Genomic DNA, 19,577 nt, shown 5'->3' with positions numbered 1-19,577 from the left:
GGGTACATGGGTTCGTGCCCCGGTGTGGGAGGACCCCACATGCCGCGGAGCGGCTGGGCCCGTGAGCCGTGGCCGCTGGACCTGCGCGTCCGGAGCCTGTGCTCCGCAACGGGAGAGGCCACAACAGTGAGAGGCTACAACAGTGAGAGGCCCGTGTACCGCAAAAAAAAAAGAGACATGTACCACAATGTTCATTGCAGCACTATTTACAATAGCCAGGACATGGAACCGACCTAAATGTCCGTCAACAAATGAATGGATAAAGAAGATGTGGCACATGTATACAATGGAATGTTACTCAGTCATAAAGACAAAATGAAACTGAGTTATTTGTAGTGAGGTGGATGGTCCTAGAGTCTGTCATACAGAGTGAAGTAAGTCAGAAAGAACAACAAATATGGTATGCTAACACATATATATGGAATCCAAAAAAAAAAAAAAGGTACTGATGAACGTAGTTGCAGGACAGGAATAAAGAGGTAGACATAGAAAATGGACTTGAGGACAAGGGGTGGGAGGGCAAAGCTGAGGCGAAGTGAGAGTAGCATCGACATAGACAACACTACCGAATGTAAAATAGTTGGCTAGTGGGAAGCAGCAGCATAGCACAGGGAGATGGGCTCGGTGCTTTGCAATGACCTAGAGGGGTGGGGTAGGGAGGATGGGAGGGAAGCTCAAGAGGGAGGAGATATGGGGATGTGGGTATGCATATGGCTGATTCGCTTTGTTGTGCAGCAGAGACTAACACAGTATTGTGAAGCAATTATACTCCAATAAAGATCTATTAAAAAATTTTTCAAAAACAAACAAAAAAACCCACAATGGATTGGCGTAAACAAACTGAATGTTGATGAAGTCACTTTTGGTATTATGTAGAAGAAAAAATGTAGGAAGGTAAGACTGATAACAAGAAACTCACAAAGCTATTAAAGTGTGGGAAAACTTTAAAGACCTAAACTAAGACATGAATAATAAAAATAGACATAAAAGATATTTAGGAGATAGATGGAAATAAAACTTGATGATTGATAAAATCTTGATGGAGAGTAAGGAGAAAGAAATAGTATGGCATTGAGAAAAATGAGATTCCAGATGGAGCTGGTGTGGAAATGATGGAGATAGTTATTCTGAGGAGCTAAATGTGCAATACTACATGAACACGGGCAAAGTCAGCCAAAAAGTTCTGCTCAAGCATAGAATATCCTGGGAATTGGGGAATCAAATTGATTAAGTTGGAAAAAAAAATTATAGGAAAGGGAGAGGCAGCAACCATGGGAGTGATACGTTTTTGAGGAATTCCTTTCTCTACTTTAAAAAATTCTTTTAACAATCAAAATAATTTTAATTACCTCATAATGATTATACACACCCCTGTAATCTTACTTATACATAATGTAATTAAAAACAATAATCATTTAAATAATGCAAACATGATGAGTACACTCATGGTATACATTTGTTAATACAAGGAAAATATACAAGGAAAGCACCTATAAATGTTGCAGCACATGTAGTCTTGCTCGGCTAGGCAAGCCCCAGCATTGAGAATCAAACCTCCTTTTGAATATTTTAAGTCCATGCGTCTTTATCTAAGTCGGTGTGAAGAACAGTGCGGCTGCCGATCTTTTTAGTTTTTGACTCGTTTTGATCTTCTTTTTCATTATGGCACCTGATGTGAAAAAAGGAGCTCTTGATTTGCCCTTTGCTTCTGCCCTTTACTTTCCACCCCTGTTTTTTAAAAAAGATACTTTTTTTTTGTTTACTTCAATGGTACTCTTCTTAAATGATTTCTGATGAACAGCACATGGATAAACAATGAAGCAGAGGTAACGAACCATGGGAAAATAATGAGAGTTATTGTTGTTCTCCGTCCATGTGTTTGATACTTACAGCATCTCCATAATCTCACCTTATGATGAGACACAGATATGTTAAATAATTTGCTCAGGGTCACACAGTTAGTAAGTGGTAGAGCTTAGCTGAATGCTGCGACAGCCCCCTAACCTTAACCTCTGTGCAGTTACTCTGCCATCATCTATGTGAAGGCAGTTTACAAACTGTAAGACAATTATATAAATAGGTAGTGTTCAGTTGAGTTCAGTTAGAACTTAAAGGGTAATGTACTATCTTAAGAAGCAGAGAAGATTTGAAGATGAATGACAAAGCCCTGCCTCAAAAGAACTTTGTGAAGAAACATCCTATATCGTAAAGAATAATTCAGGGCAGGTGAGATGGTATAACTACTTTAATTGAAGTCTAAACAAAATATTGTGGAAACCCAGAAGACAAATTTCCACTGGAAGAATTTAAAGAAAGAACTTTTGGAAAATACTTGAAAAGGATCTTGAAAATTTGGCTTGATTCTTCATAGAGAATTTGCATGAAAGAATGAAAGTTCTGAGAATCCAGAGTGATAAGAGAGGAGGAAACAGAGGGAAATGCAATGGGAGGTGAGTCTAGAATTATACAGGGGGGCACTGGATAGTGAAGACCTTGAATGCCTTTTAAAGGAGTCTGAAGTGGTAGAAAGTGTCAAGGTTTTCCACTAATTTTTTATTAAAGTTAAAAGCTGATCTCTTTATTAAATAATAATCAAATAGTGTATGTGTATATGCAACCTAGAGACATATTACAAAAATTACAGAATACACAGGTATAAATATTTGATGCTGCTTGACGCCGTAAAAAAAACTCGTCTCTTGTTCACATCCTAGCTTTGCCAGTTTCTAGTTCGCATTTTGAGCATTTGTTGAGTCTTAATGTCAGAGTTTCTTTCTGGGATGAGTGTGGTTTAAAATAATGTATAAGAAGGACAAGGAAGGGACAAAATAAATAGTACGTTTTATTTTCACTTACTGTTTGTGCTCATCTTCCATTCTAATCAGCCCTTCTCTCTTTCCTGACATGATTCATTTTGAACCTTTCTTCGGGTTAAACTATCCCAAGAGCTGTTCATAGTTTCCCAGCCAGCTAAGCATCAAAAGTTTTTCCAGGCCTGTTCCTTGGCAGCCAGAGGTTTTTGTGTTCCACAGCCAAAAATGATATATCCATTATGCTTAGGCTGTTAGCTAAGAATGTGAGATGACCTTATGCTGCATTCCCTGCATTCCCAATGTGCTGGAAGTTCCCATTCATGGTCTTCTGATTCTTCGGGGCCTTTTTTCCCCCTTACGTTGCATCAGAGCTGAAAGGGGAAGAAACTAGTCACTATGGCTGCCATCGTGGTGCACTAGCCTTCATCTGGTGAGGATTTTTCCCCATCAGCAACTTGTAAGTATTTTGAAGTCTAAGGCTGTGATACTGGAAATATTTTTTTTAATTGTAAACATGAAGTTATACGATTTACATAATTTACAATTGGTCTTTGTTCTTCTCGGTTGTCTTTAACAGGTTTACAGCTGGCTTCTGATTCAGCTTGCTTTCATTAGCAATCTAAGTTTCTGTTACGATTAACTTTTTCCCCCCTTTTTTTTTTTGGTGGCACTACGCAGCTTGCAGGATCTTAGTTCCCTGACCAGGGATCGAACCCGGGCCCCCAGCAGTGGAAGCATGGAGTCTTAGCCACTGGACCGCCAGGGAATTCCCACCATTAACTTTAAAAGATATATTTACATAGGATATTTCTCAAAGTTTTATAAACAGTGTTCTAAAATAATAACAGCTAGCAATTTTGAAGCCCTGTGATATAGTGATATAGATAGGTAGGGAGGGAGATGATAGATAGACAGACAGACAGACATATGTGTATATGTAGGTGTAGATGTATATATATTTTCTAATGTAATTCTCCCAGCACCCCTCAGAGGCATATGCTTCTGACAGATAAAGAAACTGAGGCTAGTTGATGTTAATTAATTTTTTGAAGTTACAAGTCTAGTGAGTGGGAGAAGCCTCGTTTCTATCCAGTTTTCTTTGACTCCTATCACAGAACAGTTTTTATATATGTACAATGAAGTAAGAATTTGTTTATTTTTATGTTGTTAATTCAAGGTATATATTTAGTAAGGATTTTCCTTCCTACATAGTCATAATGTCAGTGAAATCACCTTTTAAGTGTGAAGAGAACAAGAGTGTATATGTTTTTTTGTGAATTTTTTGTGTTTTTTTGTGAATTTTGTGTTTTTTGGTGAATTTTTTGTGTTTTTTTTGTGAATTTTGTGTTTTTATGTGAATTTTCAAACCTTCCTGTCCTCTCATAAATGGTGTCAGGATTGATTCACAGAGTTAGGTGATTAGGGCTGTTCTTCTGCAGTGTTTTTTTTTTTCCTTCTGGTCTGGTCTGGAACCCCCTAATATGCTTTACAAGAGGATTGTCTGAATGTTTCATGGTGTGAAACTAACTATTCCTCTTAAAGTTGCACAAGAGAGTTTATAATCATTAATTCCATCTTCTGTCCAGTTGAACTATCTGTAATTTATGTCCTAGAAAACCAATGTATGTCCTACCTTTTAAATTTATAGGTACTCCAAAAGCCTTAATTAACCTTCCAGTAGATTTGATTCATTTTCAGAAAAAATATTTCTACAATTTCAGTTGGATGTTCTTGTTCTTTGGGGATTGTCGGTGGAAGGGAGACGTCCAGTCAAATGCTGGTCAGAATTTTGCCTTACTAGCGAATCCGATTGATCCTAATGCTGAGAGCAGCAAAATGTGTTCATTGTTTACATAAGCTCAAGCTGCCAAATGACTCATAAAGGCAGCCGTATGTCCCGTGCCAAAGTGTCATTTTCATTAAATGTGAGATTGCACCTGAAGGACAGTTTAATTTGCAGGTGCTAAAAATATTTCGACAGAGTGGTACTGTTACAAGTAGCAGGTGGTGCCCAAACGTGAATTTGGCAAGAAATGCCATCTGTGGGATGAGGTGTAGAAGAATGTCAAGGGGGTAGTAACAGAGATAAAGGGGGAAAGAAAAGAGAAGTGTATTTACTCACCATTTATTGCTATTATCATGATTAAAGATTCCATGCTTCACATGATAGCATTGGCCCAAGAGTATTAAATATGATTATTTGTTCAGGTTCTACCCTGTGCTCAGGGGCATTGCAAAAGTAGCACAATACCTGTAAAGACAAAGTTTCTTCCCCAAAGGCATACCACTTAAGCTATCCAGATGAGAGAATCTTTCCAACTCTATTTACCTTTTGTAGTGTTTACATTGCAGTTGTGTACTGGCAAGATTTATGCACTTTGATCTTGCTTAAATGGATTTTGCCCTTTTCTTTTGATGTTAAGCTTTTAATACACATCCACATCAACTTCCTGCTTCACATTGCAAGAAATATTTTCAAATTGTACAAGCTCAAAGATTTTGTTAAGTCATTGTCACTTTGGATTTTGTGAACTTTACAGAATAGAGAACTGTACAGGGTTGCAATGTGGAGAGGTATCTAGGGGCATTGTAACTGTTTACATTATTTAAAAATCTGTAAATATGTGTCTGTTAGTTTCAATGGACTTGGGCCATATTGAAATCAGGAATTTGTATATGAGGACTGGAAATAGACAATCTCTGATGTAATGGGTTACAGAACACAAATTTTAAAAGAAAAAGTAGTGGGTTTGGGTTTTTCATTTCTGCTTGCCATTTGCTGGGAGTAACTGGAAGTAGAATAACTTCCTTTGTGAATACCATGAATTTTCTTAGATTCCTAAGGAGAACTAATAAAGTAGGTCAATCTGAATGAATTTTGGTAAAACTTTTCCATGCGGAGTTTTTGATCACACGGCAAGTTATTGAAGTGCTTGAAGTTTCTCAGGACAGTGGTAATCTCTGACCCCCAACATATGCATTGTTGTTAGCTTCATAAAATGGAGAGACATGCTTTCTGATATTTTAATCCTATTGATGAAATCTTATTTTGAAAAATTGAAAACAAATAATCTTTTTTTACTGCATTAATTACCTAATATAAAAGGATGCAATCAGAAAAAGAGAAGCTTCTTCCAAGTTCAAAGAACATTAATAACGTTTCAGAAGAACATTTTGAAAACCCACTGTTGCATAATAACTCTTAGAAATAGTTGCAATTTAAAGAAGCATGTCTCAGCATTTCTTTAACCAGGAACCTTTGTTAAGGCTATGATGAGTTCTGTTCATCCCCAAAGCTTCAATGAACTATGTCAAAAAGCAAGAAAATATGATTCTTTAAAAAAAAAAAAAAAACTTACACATTTTAGTTCAGCAAATTCATTCGTTTATTAATTCATTCATTTATTTAGGAGTGATGTTCTGTTTCAGAAATTATACTGGAAGAACTAGGAAAATATAGAGAGATCAGCTTACAAGAATAGAGGGGAAAGAAAACAAATTATTAAATAGAGTTTTGTGGATTCTGATTGAGGAATATGCACCAGGTGCCAGGGAACGGTTTGTATGTTAAAAGGTGGTAGACCATACAAGGTGGTTTGGAGAAGGTGAGGCCAGAAGCAGGGAAACCGTTGAATGTGGCTGCCAGGAGAGAAGAGATAAGGGCCTACATTTGGGTAGCTGCAGTGAGATAGATTCAAAATAAATTTTTAGTATATATAGAAGCTGAAGGTAAGAGAGGGAGAAATATAGGACAAGTGCCTATCATAACAAATATGAAGATGAACATAATAGAAAAAGAATTAAGTGATATAGAAGAGGTAGAAGCAAACTTTTCTCCATGTTCTGTGAGATAAATGCCTGTGAAGATGGTAGATGTGTTGTCTTCTAGAATGATATGCAGGTTCACTAAAGGGCTAAAGAAGGGAAACTGTGGTCAGTTCTACTGGAAGGTAAGTCGACGTTAGTTCGTGGATGATGTGGATTGCCCTTAGTTTATTTTCTATATCAGAGACAGTATGAATAATGAAACTGACAAGGTTTCCCTCTTTCCTCTTGTGCTAGAAAGTTCTGAACCAAAACCGTGGCCCGTCTTAAGCAGGTGTATTGATGAATGTAGTATCTCCTTTTAGCCCTGTTGCTGGCCCAGAGTAATATCAGCCCTATTGCCCTTTCTGCTTGCCACATCTTAATTTATGCTACTTTGTCATATCCTATGACACTTGAAATCTGTTCTGGAAAATATATGGTGTAAATGCATTTGTATTTATTTCTGTAGCACTGCATGGATGATGGCTTAGAAGAAATAGATAATACATGTGGAAGACCAGTTAGATGATTCCAAAAATATAACTGTTAAGTGAAAAGAACAAGAATGGTGCTGGCTAATTTAAGACTATAAAACAGGGAGAAGAAGTGAAAACAATAGCAGGTATAAGTTTGATAATAAATTTAGAGTAGAGAACAGAAGTCCTGCAGGAGATGGGGGCAGTGTAAGGTAAAAACACATTTTATATCTAGGTGCTGCTCTTGACATTAACCAAAGTGGAACGGTAAGAGCAGAAACAGTTTTTAAGGAAAAGCTGACAAGTTCTTTGCTAGGCATGACGAATTAAAGTTGCAGTGATATATCTAAGTAGAAAATTTTGCCAAAATTTTGAAGTGCAGAATTGGATATAGGAAGAAAAGAAAGTTTTATGTAGTTTGGTGATATTCAAGCATTATAAGTGAATAAATCCCCAAAGAAAAAAACTTTAAAAATAAAGAAAATTAAGAATAGTAAAATAATGGAAGCAATACTAGGAGATGACTTTATTTATAGGAGTAGAAAGAAATAAAAGTGCCCCCGCAAAATTTTAGGAGTGTCTATATTTAGGGATGTAGGAAAAGAGAGTCCTAAAGGAAATTATGAAGATTTGATTATTAACAATTCAGGCTCAGAGACAAAAAAGCCACAAACCAGAGAAGCAGTAAAAATTGGGGGAAAGATCTGAATATTTCATTGTGTCAATGGCTAAAGACAACCAAAGGAGGATGAGTACCAATTTGCTGATTTGGTGGTTTCTGTTGTTTCTCATTAAGAACACTACCAATGGTGAAAGTTTCCAAAATCTATAGACAGCAAAGAGTTGAGAAGCAAGTGGTAACTGGGGCAGGGAGTATATGTACTCTCACAAGAAGTGCTATGGCTTAATGGGTGCAAGAAACCACAATAGATTCCATGGAGTGTCAGTGGAAGTTTTCTGGTTTTCTTTTTCTTTCTCAGGATAAAAAGACTTAAAATATTGAAAATTCAACAAAAGATTGCCTTCTTCCCTTCATTTTACAGCTCCCCAGTTGCTAGATTGCTTCCTGCTTTTCATCACTTTTCTCAGGGCTCCATTCTATCCTCTTTTATGTTTTTATTCTATACCCTCCTAATCACCCCATTGACTTTACTTTTAAATAGCTTCAACTATAGGCCTCTTTTCTAAGCTCTTTTTTTTTAAATTTTTGCATTTTATTTACTTTTTTTTATACAGCAGGTCCTTTTTAGTCAATTATCAATTTTATACACATCAGTATATACATGTCAATCCCAATTACCCAATTCATCCCTCCACCCCCCCACCCCCACACCGCTATCCCCCCTTGGTGTCCATACGTTTGTTCTCTACATCTGTGTCTCAATTTCTACCCTGCAAACCGGTTTATCTGTACCCTTTTTCTAGGTTCCACATATATGCATTAATATACGATATTTGTTTTTCTCTTTCTGACTTACTTTGTATGACAGTCTCTAGATCCATCCATGTCTCAACAAATGACCCAATTTTGTTCCTTTTTATGGCTGAGTAATATTCCATTGGGTATATATACCACATCTTCTTTATCCATTTGTCTGTCGATGGGCATTTAGGTTGCTTCCATGACCTGGCTATTGTAAATAGTGCTGCAATGAACGTTGGGGTACATGTGTCTTTTTGAATTATGGTTTTCTCTGGGTATGTGCCCAGTAGTGGGATTGCTGGGTCATATGGTAATTCTGTTTTACTTTTTTAAGAAACCTCCATACTGTTCTCCATAGTGGCTGTACCAATTTACATTCCCACCAACAGTGCAAGAGGGTTCCCTTCTCTCCACACCCTCTCCAGCATTTATTTTTTGTAGATTTTCTGATGGCGCCCATTCTAACTGGTGTGAGGTGATACCTCATTGTAGTTTTGATTTGCATTTCTCTAAAAATTAGTGATGTTGAGAGCTTTTCATGTGCTTCTTGGCCATCTGTATGTCTTCTTTGGAGAAATGTCTATTTAGGTCTTCTGCCCATTTTTGGATTGGGTTGTTTGTTTTTTTAATATTGAGCTGCATGAGCTCTTTATATATTTTGGAGATTAATCCTTTGTCCATTGATTCCTTTGCAATCCCATTCTGAGGGTTGTCTTTTCTCCCATTCTGAGGGTTGTCTTTTCATCTTGTTTATGGTTTCCTTTGCTGTGCAAAAGCTTTGAAGTTTCATTAGGTCCCATTTGTTTATTTTTGTTTTTATTTCCATTACTCTAGGAGATTGGTCAAAAAAGATCTTGCTGTGATTTATGTCAAAGAGTGTTCTTCCTATGTTTTCCTCTAAGAGTTTTATAGTGTCCTGTCTTACATTTAGATCTCTAATCCATCTTCAGTTTACTTTAGTGTATGGTGTTAGGGAGTGTTCTTATTTCATTCTTTTACATGTAGCTGTCCAGTTTTCCCAGCACCACTTATTGAAGAGACTCTCTTTTCTCCATTGTATATCCTTGCCTCCTTCTTCATACATTAGTTGACCATAGGTGCGTAGGTTTATCTCTGGGCTTTCTATCTTGTTCCATGGACTTATGTTTCTGTTTTTGTGCCAATACCACATTGTCTTGATTACTGTAGCTTTCTAGTACAGTCTGAAGTCAGGGAGCCTGATTCCTCCAGCTCCGTTTTTCTTTCTCAAGATTGCTTTGGCTATTCGGGGTCTTTTGTGTCTCCATACAAATTTTAAGATTTTTTTGTTCTACTTCTGTAAAAAATGCCATTGGTAATTTGATAGGGATTGCATTGAATCTGTAGATTGCTTCGGGTAGTAGAGTCATTTTCACAATATTGATTCTTCCAATCCAAGAACATGGTATATCTCTCCATCTGTTGGTATCATCCTTAATTTCTTTCATCAGTGTCTTATAGTTTTCTGCATACAGATCTTTTGTCTCCTTAGGTAGGTTTATTCCTAGGTATTTTCTTATTTTTGTTGCAGTGGTAAATGGGAGTGTTTCCTTAATTTCTCTTTCAGATTGTTCATCATTAGTATATAGGAATGCAAGAGATTTCTGTGCATTAATTTTGTATCCTGCAACTTTACCAAATTCATTGATTAGCTCTAATAGTTTTCTGGTGGCATCTTTAGGATTCTCTGTGTATAGTATCATGTCATCTGCAAAGAGTGACAGTTTTACTTCTTCTTTTCCAATTTGCATTCCTCTTATTTCTTGTTCGTCTCTGATTGCCATGGCTACCACTCCCAAAACTATGTTGAATAATAGTGATGAGAGTGGATATCCTTGTGTTCCTGGTCTTAGAGGAAATGATTTCAGTTTTCCACCATTGAGAATGATGTTTGCTGGGGTTTTGTCGTATATAGCCTTTATTATGTTGAGGTAGGTTCCCTCTATGCCCGCTTTCTGGAGAGTTTTTATCATAAATGGGTGTTGAATTTTGTCAAAAGCTTTTTCTGCATCTATTGAGATGATCATATGCTTTTTATTCTTCCATTTGTTAATATGGTTTATCACATTGATTGATTTACGTATATTGAAGAATCCTTGCATCCCTGGGATAAATCCCACTTGATCATGGTGTATAATCCTTTTAATGTGTTGTTGGATTCTGTTTGCTAGTATTTTGTTGAGGATTTTTGCATCTATATTCATCAGTGATATTGGTCTGTAATTTTTTTTTTTTGTGGTATCTTTGTCTGGTTTGGGTATCAGGGTGATGGTGGCCTCATAGAATGAGTTTGGGAGTGTTCCTTCCTCCGCAATTTTTTGGAAGAGCTTGAGAAGGATGGGTGTTAGCTCTTCTCTAAATGTTTGATAGAATTCACCTGTGAAGCCATCTGGTCCTGGAATTTGTTTGTTGGAAGATTTTTTTTTGGAAGATTTTTAATCACAATTTCCATTGCAGTACTTGTGATTGATCTGTTCATATTTTCTACGTCTTCCTGTTTCAGTCTTGGAAGGTTATACCTTTCTAAGAACTTGTCCATTTCTTCCAGGTTGTCCATTTTATTGGCATAGAGTTGCTTGTAGTAGTCTCTTAGGATGCTTTGTATTTCTGCAATGTCTGTTGTAACTTCTCCTTTTTCATTTCTAATTTTATTGATTTGAGTCCTCTCCCTCTTTTTCTTGATGAGTCTGACTAATGGTTTATCAATTTTGTTTATCTTCTCAGAGAACCAGCTTTTAGTTTTATTGATCTTTGCTATTGTTTTCTTTGTTTCTATTTCATTTATTTCTGCTCTGATCTTTATGATTTTTTTCCTTCCACTAACTTTGGGTTTTGTTTGTTTTTCTTCCTCTAGTTCCTTTAGGTGTAAGGTTAGATTGTTTGAGATTTTTCTTGTTTCTTGAGGTAGGCTTGTATAGCTATAAACTTCCCTCTTGAACTGCTTTTGCTGCCTCCCATAGGTTTTGGATCATCGTGTTTTCACTGTCATTTGTCTCCAGATATCTTTTGATTTCCTCTTTGATGTCTTCAGCGGTCTCTTGGTTATTTAGTAACGTATTGTTTAGCCTCCATGTGTTTGTGTTTTTTACCTTTTTTCCCCTGTAATTTATTTCTAATCTCATAGCGTTGTGTTCAGAAAAGATGCTTGATATTATTTCAATTTTCTTAAATTTATTGTGGCTTGATTTGTGACCCAACATATGAACTATCCTGGAGAATATTCTGTGTGCGCTTGAGAAGAAAGTGTAATCTGCTGTTTTTGGATGGAACGTCCTTTAAGTATCAATTAAATCTACCTGGTCTATTGTGTCATTTAAAGCTTCCATTTCCTTATTTTTTTTCATTTTGGATGATCTGTCCATTGGTATTAAGTGAGGTGTTAAAGTTCCCCACTATTACTGTGTACTGTCTTATTTCCTCCTTTATAGCTCTTAGCAATTGCCTTATGTATTGAGGTGCTCCTATGTTGGGTGCATAAATATTTACAATTGTTATATCTTCTTCTTGGATTGATCCCTTGATCATTATGTAGCGTCCTTCCTTGTCTTTTGTAACATTCTTTATTTTAAAGTCTGTATTATCTGATATGAGAATTACTATTCCAGCTTTCTTTTGATTTCCATTTGCATGGAATATCTTTTTCCATCCCCTCACTTTCAGTCTGAATGTGTCCCTAGATCTGAAGTGGGTCTCTTGTAGACAGCATATAGGTGAGTCTTGTTTTTGTATCCATTCAGCATGCCCGTGTCTTTTGGTTGGAGCATTTAATCCATTCACATTTAAGGTAATTATCGATATGTATGTTCCTATTACCATTTTCTTAATTGTTTTGGGTTTGTTTTAGTGCTTCTTTTTTTTTTTTGCAGTACTTGGGCCTCTAACTGTTGTGACCTCTCCCGTTGCGGAGCACAGGCTCTGGACGCACAGGCTCAGCAGCCATGGCTCACGGGCCCAGCCGCTGCACGGCATGTGGGATCTTCCCGGACCAGGGCACAAACCCATGTCCCCTGCATCGGCAGGCGGACTCTCAGCCACTGCGCCACCAGGGAAGCCCTGTGCGTCTTTTTCTTCTCTTCTGTTTCCCACTTAGAGAAGTTCCTTTAGCATTTGTTGTAGAGCTGGTTTGGTGGTGCTGAATTCTCTTCACTTTTGCTTGTCTGTAAAGCTTTTGGTTGCTCTGTGGAATCTGAATGAGATCCTTGCCGGGTAGAGTAATCTTGATTACTCTAGGTTCTTCCCTTTCATCACTTTAAGTATATCATGCCACTCCTTTCTGGATTGTAGAGTTTCTGCTGAGAAATCAGCTGTTAACCTTATGGGAGTTCCCTTGTATGTTATTTGTATGTTATTTGTTATTTGTTTTTCCCTTGCTGCTTTCAATAATTTTTCTTTGTCTTTAATTTTTGCCAATTTGATTACTATGTGTCTCGGTGTGTTTCTCCTTGGGTTTATCCTGTATTGAACTCTCTGCGCTTCCTGGACTTGGGTGGCTATATCCTTTCCCATGTTAGGCAAGTTTTCGACTATAATCTCTTCAAATATTTTCTCGGGTCCTTTCTCTCTCTCTTTTCCTTCTGAGAGGCCTATAATGCAAATGTTGTTGCATTTAATGTTGTCCCAGAGGTCTCTTAGGCTGTCTTCATTTCTTTTCGTTCTTTTTCTTTATTCTGTTCCACAGCAGCGAATTCCACCATTCTGTCTTCCAGGTCACTTACTCATTCTTCTGCCTCAGTTATTGTGCTATTGATTCCTTCTAGTGTATTTTTCATTTCAGTTATTGTATTGTTCATCTCTGTTTGTTTGTCCTTTAATTTTTCTAGGTCTTTGTTAAACATTTCTTGCATCTTCTCAATCTTTGCCTCCATTCTTTTTCCGAGGTCCTGGATCATCTTCACTATCATTATTCTGAATTCTGTTTTCTGGAAGGTTCCCTATCTCCACTTCATTTAGTTGTTTTTCTGGGGTTTTGTCTTGTTCCTTCATCTGGTACATAGCCCTCTGCCTTTTCATCTTGTCTATCTTTCTGTGAATGTGGTGTTTGTTCCATAGGCTGCAGGATTGTAGTCTCCTTGCTTCTGCTGTCTGCCCTCTGGTTCATGAGACTTAGATAACCTCATGAGGCTTGTGCAAGTTTCCTGCTGGGAGGGACTGGTGGTGGGTAGAGCTGACTGTTGCTCTGGTGGGCAGAGCTCAGTAAAACTTTAATCTGCCTGACTGCTGGTGGGTGGGGCTGGGTTCCCTCCCTGTTGGTTGTTTGGCCTGAGGTGACCCAACATTGGAGGCTACCTGGCTCTTCATGGGGCTAATGGCAGACTCTGGGAGGGCTCATGCCAAGGAGTGCTTCCCAGAACTTGTGCTACAAGTGTCCTTGTCCCCACGGTGAGCCACAGCTGCCCCCTGCCTCTCCAGGAGACCCTCTAACACTAGCAGATAGGTCTGGTTCAGTCTCCTATGGGGTCACTGCTCCTTCCCCTGGGTCCCAATGCACACACTACTTTGTGTGTGCCCTCCAAGAGTGGAGTCTCTATTTTCCCCAGTCCTGTCGAAGTCCTGCAATCAAATCCCACTAGACTTCAAAGTCTGATTCTCTAGGAATTCCTCCTCCCCTTGCCGGATCCCCAGGTTGGGAAGCCTGACGTGGGACTCAGAACCTTCACTCCCGTGAGTGGACTTCTGTGGTAAGTGTTCTCCAGTCTATGAGTCACCCACCCACCAGTTATGGGATTTGATTTTACTGTGATTGCACCCCTCACAGGGGCTTCTCTTTTGTCTTTGGTTGTGGGGTATCTTTTTTGGTGAGTTCCAGTGTCTTCGTATCGATGATTGTCCAGCAGTTAGTTGTGATTCTGGTGTTCTTGCAAGAGGGAGTGAGAGCACGTCCTTCTACTCTGCCATCTTGGTTCCTGCTTCTCTAAGGTCTTGTATTTCCTGGTCTAAGGGATAACTTCACAAGCATCTGCCTCTAAAGATGCACTAAACTGAGCTAGTCTTCCTTCCACATCTCATATCTAGTCTTCCTCAAGTGTTACTTCATGCTAAATGATTCCTATCCCACCAGTTGTTTAAAGCGGTCTTTCCTTTAATTTTACCATGATTTTTCTTACTACTTCTCACATTCAGCATCTTATCAGTGAACATAATCCATTGGTTCTACTTTCCCATAATCTCTGCGTATGTCTCCTCTATCATACAAGTCCACATCACCATCATTTCTCACCAGTCTTCTAAGTAATCTTCCTGCCTTCATTCTTGCCTCAGTATATATTTTTTTCCTACAGCAGCCAGTGATCTTCTTAGAATAGAAACCTGGTAATGTCATTACTAGGTTTAAAATATTTCATTGGTTTCCCTTTTAGCCGTTAGGACAATAAACTCCTGAACAATAAACTTCCTTTTTATGCTGGCCTCTGCTTAACTTTCTGTCATCCTCTCTGACCAGCTCTCTCTCCTATTGCACAACATTCTCTGTTGTTTCTGTGACCTTGCACCTGTGTTTCTTCTACCTGGGAAACTCTTATTCTTCAGGTCTTGAATTACATGTCATATCTTCTGAGAAAAACTTTCCGTAATTCCTTCAAAGCAAGATCAGTTGTCCCTTCTATTTCTCACTGCATTCGTTCCAAACTCATTTTTGTTATGTGCAATTTGATAATTGCTCTGTTTAACTGTTGGTATTCCCTCACAGATAGTAAGCACCATGTAGGCAGAAAACATTTCATCACAATATCCCCTAACCTTCCACAATTCAGGGCATAGAGTAAGTGATTAGGAGATATTTGATAAATGAAAATATAAATGTAAGTGATTACATGAAGAATAGAGATTGCTCAGTGGAGCAACATTCTGTAGATTATTAGATTGAGAGCAAATAGAGAGAGGCCTTATGTATATTATGGAAGGGAAATAATTCTTCCACAGAAAGGAAGCAAAGAACAATTGTGGGGGGTGTGAAGGAAGCAAAAGGAGGGAGTTCTTACTGAATGGCCTTGGTCTCAGCCATATAACAAATTAGAAAGTCCATCTTTGGTGGGTAGATTGAGAGATGGCACATTAGTTGTTCTGAAGACAATGAGAATGATTTTAAACAGTAGCTGATAATAAGTCTAAGGTGAGCCACTACAAGTAAATAAAACAATTACTTAGCAACACTAGAATTCTTGTTTAGGATAAATAACTTGAATTTAGAGCAAATCCATTTACTACGATTATATGGTTTTCTTCATCCTGGCTTAGGTATGGGGGCAAAGGAAAAAGAAGTTTTGGGATTTCAAAGGCAGGTAAGTGGAGGTTTAGGAAGCCAAGAGGTTCTAAGATGATAGGGAAGACAATTAGAATGACTGGTTAGAATGTTCATGTGATAAAGAGGGGAATTCACCAGAGGGGAGGGGAATAGACTGAGAGAATAAGAGGGGCAAGGAAGGGAGAGGCAAACTTTGGAGCATAAGTAGAAAATGAACAGTGAGTAGAGATTTTGGCCAAAAAAAAAAAAAGATTTTCTAAATTTGAAATATTAGAAGAATGGCTTCTTTTAAATTTTTGAAAGAGATCAACTAAAGACCTAATTTATTTTGAAATTAGAGTGAATGTTTTTTCAAGTATAAGATATAACCTAAATTTCTTGAAGACAATTAACATTGTTTTTCTTAGATAATCTCTTTTACTATTTTGATATATTTGGCTTTTGTTTTCTATGCCTAATGGTATTTTTTGTCTGTAATCTGAAGCTATGTCAAACTGTTAATTCACCTACCAAATCCTCTGTGCCTGTAATATCAGATACTAAAGGAGAGACTAGACTTGAAGACCCTTTAAACAATTAATGTACGTGATAACTTGTTTGAATTATTTCCTACTAGAGTCCACATTTGTAAGATGATAATTATCTTTACATATTTTAGAGATGGAAGCATGATGCTTGATAACTCCTTTTTTCATGCCCAAATACTAACTTAAGAGAATATCTATAAGTATAAAATATTGTTTGCTTTGTTCTCATTTGTATGTTTCTAACATCACTTTTGCTAGATTGTAGCTTTCTGAAAACAAGGGATATATATTATTCATTTTGTTTTATACTTAGTGCCTTGCATGTATTTGTGATCAAATAAAAGGTAGTTGGATTTAATTACTTGAAATCCTTTAAGTTATTCAAGTGTTTATATGAACAACTTCCTTAATATGGGAGGTAGTATTAAACCGACTTCTCCATTTTTTCATCATTAAAGCAGAAGAAAGTATGATTTTTCACTTTAATTCTGCAGCTGTATTATAATGAGATCTTATAATGAGAACTTAACATGTGATTGAGGCTTCCTTTTAGTATCATCATCATAACAACATAGTACATTTGTTAATATTTTACAAAGTTGTTTCACATGTACTATTTAAGTTTAAAATACTTATTTGTATGTGAACTGTTTATGACACAAGGTGAATTGAACTTAACATGAAATAAGCCCAATTTGAATATTAGGCAACTGAGATCTGAGAGGTAAGAGTCTTGCTAAAATGTCACAAAAGTCGTAAGTGATTGAACTGAGTTCTGTCATGTGTAGGTCTGTGTTATACATCTGCATGCACATGTATGCACACATACATGCACACATACATGCACATGCTGAATTTCTGAAGCTAGAAATCTGACTTCATCAGTGGGGTGGTAATTATTGGGTTTGTAACATAATTCGTACTCTTGTCACATTAATCCACTCACCATTCTTCAGGAGACAAAAACATGTATACAAATATGTTTATGAATATGATTAAGTAGAAATTTATGAAGAAAAACCACCTTTGCAACGTTTATTAAAGTTGAAGTAATGTATTATTAAAAATTCTAGTCCTGATTCCAAATTTTGAGGTTTTATTCTCCTTCCCTTATTCCACTGGCATACTGAACTTTAAATATGAATAGGTAATATTTCATATGTTTCACATTACTTACAGGGTCTGTATAATTTGCCTGAAAAAGATAGTGGAGTGTAGCCCTGTGAAATATACTAAGTACATGGTCCCAGAGCAAATGCTAAAGGAAAGTTACAAGTGTAGTACACATGACAACATGATTATTCACAGGTGAAAAGGTTAGGACTAAATAAGATGGATAAAGCTGGTTTCAATATTCTGATCCCTTTCCTGGTATCTTAAGTATGGTGCTGACCTAGGTGTGTATATTTCATAGTTAACTTGATAACATAATACAACATGGGAGCAAAAGTAGGTTATTGTGAGAACTTAAATACCTGCAACAATCCTAAGTGCTTTCAATAAAACAAACTCAGCTTCTTAGTATGTTACATTGTTAAAGCTGTGAAGCAATTATAGTTTGTTAAATAGTTTATATGAGCCCACAGCCATATCAAGCCAGGTACTTACAGAAGTATGTTTTGAAGTGGGACTCTAGACATCACAGATACACCTTCTGCATAATCTAGGCAGTCTTGTTTTTTCCTTTTCTCTTTCCTTGTCTTCTTGCACAGATATTCATTGAATGCCCTCAGTATTTTAAGCTCTAGGATCATAGCATCAAACAAAACACGCCAAGTTCTTGTTCTCCTCGAACTGATATTCATTGGGATGGAGAGGGAGACAGACAATAAGCAAATGAAGATTAAAGAGAGAAGAAAGCAACAGGGAGATGTAGCATAGCAGGTGTTTCATAATGTTAGGAAGAAAAGTAATGCATGTGAGTAGGAGTAAGGCTTTCAGCACTTTAAATTAGGGTAGTCAACAAAGATGTCTTTAATAACGTAATATTTTGAACAAAGACCTGAGTAAAAATAAGAATCCTGTCTTTAGAATATATGAGGGCAGAGAGTTACACAGTGAGGAAAAATCTGAGGCGGTGCTGAGAGTGCTTGACCTGTTTGAGAACCAGGAAGGGGTTTGGTATGTCTGGCTAAGAGTAAGTTAGGGAAGGGAAGGGTAGGAAGAAGAAAAGTCATGTGGGGTAGCAGGGACCAGATGGTAAATGACTTCTGGTCACTGGAAGGAGTTTGCATTTTATTGTGTGTGATTTGAAAAGATATAGGAGGGTTTAGATATGTCTGAAGTGACATATCGGGTACACACTGGTGTGTGGAGACTCAGAGAACTCAAGGGTAACTCCACGGTTTGGGGCTTGAGTACCTCGTAAATGACAATGCCATTTAATGAGATGGGGTACAACTTGCGAAAATTTCTTTTGTTTTATATGAATCTCATCTCTCCCCTCACACCTAGTTTTTGCTCGAAAGTGGAATAGACCAATTGGTAGTTTGATTTAAATTATTTTATGCTTGAAAGAAAGAATAACAGTAGTGATGACAATAAGTAATATTTGATAGCCCTTACACTTTGCAAAATGTTTTAATATCCAGTGATGCATCTGCACTATATGGTCACACGGAGGATTTCTGCACCTACTCCTAAAATAATGTTTGAGACATAAGGTGATTTGTAACATACTTTAAAATACGTAAAGAACAGTTCACATCTACTGAAAAAGAGTGAACTAAAGAGAGATTAAGTCTTGAAATATGTCACATAGGGGTTAAGAGAAAATTGAAAATGGACTGTAATGAATGGTCTTATTTACCCAACTGTGAATTAATATATATGCTATAATTTGTCTCTCAGATCCAAGGTTCATTAGTGCCCACCTCATCCCAGAAAGTGACAACCCTGAAGATGACAAAGTGTATTTTTTCTTCCGTGAAAATGCGATAGATGGAGAACACACTGGAAAAGCCACTCATGCTAGAATAGGTCAGATATGCAAGGTGAGGTAAAGAAAAAAATGAGGAGGGTATCATTGTCCAATTGCAGTTTTTTCCTTTTCCACCTTTGTACAAATATAATGAAAAATATGGCTAAAAAGCTTGACTGATCACTATAAATATTTAAATACCAAAAAAAGATTGAAAACGTATTATAGTTGCTTATGAATAACTTCATAGTCAAACATAGAGGTATAGGTTGTGAGGTGTTATTTCACAATTACATTAAATAATATTAGTTTGAAATTCTGGAGAAATAATTTTTTTTCATATTACCTGGGAA

General features: G+C 37.1%; 1 protein-coding gene and 1 long non-coding RNA gene across 7 annotated transcripts in view; one reads left to right on the top strand and one right to left on the bottom strand.

Moving 5' to 3' along the window:
* Positions 1-3,219, bottom strand: part of LOC137228940 (uncharacterized) — an 88,793-nt gene extending 85,574 nt beyond the window's left edge. For all 5 annotated transcript variants that reach the window (XR_010945417.1, XR_010945418.1, XR_010945421.1 and 2 more), the window contains exon 1: positions 2,857-3,219. This is a non-coding gene — a long non-coding RNA (uncharacterized lncRNA). The remainder of the gene's footprint in view (positions 1-2,856) is intronic.
* SEMA3A (semaphorin 3A) overlaps positions 1-19,577 on the top strand; it is a 507,605-nt gene that overhangs the window by 436,656 nt on the left and 51,372 nt on the right. For both annotated transcript variants that reach the window (XM_067746089.1, XM_067746090.1), the window contains one exon: positions 19,155-19,297. In XM_067746089.1, coding sequence (XP_067602190.1) covers positions 19,155-19,297 — 143 coding nt within the window. The remainder of the gene's footprint in view (positions 1-19,154; positions 19,298-19,577) is intronic.

This window comes from Pseudorca crassidens, chromosome 8 (assembly GCF_039906515.1).
Source record: "Pseudorca crassidens isolate mPseCra1 chromosome 8, mPseCra1.hap1, whole genome shotgun sequence".
Taxonomy (NCBI): Eukaryota; Metazoa; Chordata; class Mammalia; order Artiodactyla; family Delphinidae; genus Pseudorca; species Pseudorca crassidens.
The sequence above is the reverse complement of the archived record's forward strand: the minus strand, read 5'-3'. Positions and strand labels throughout refer to the sequence as shown.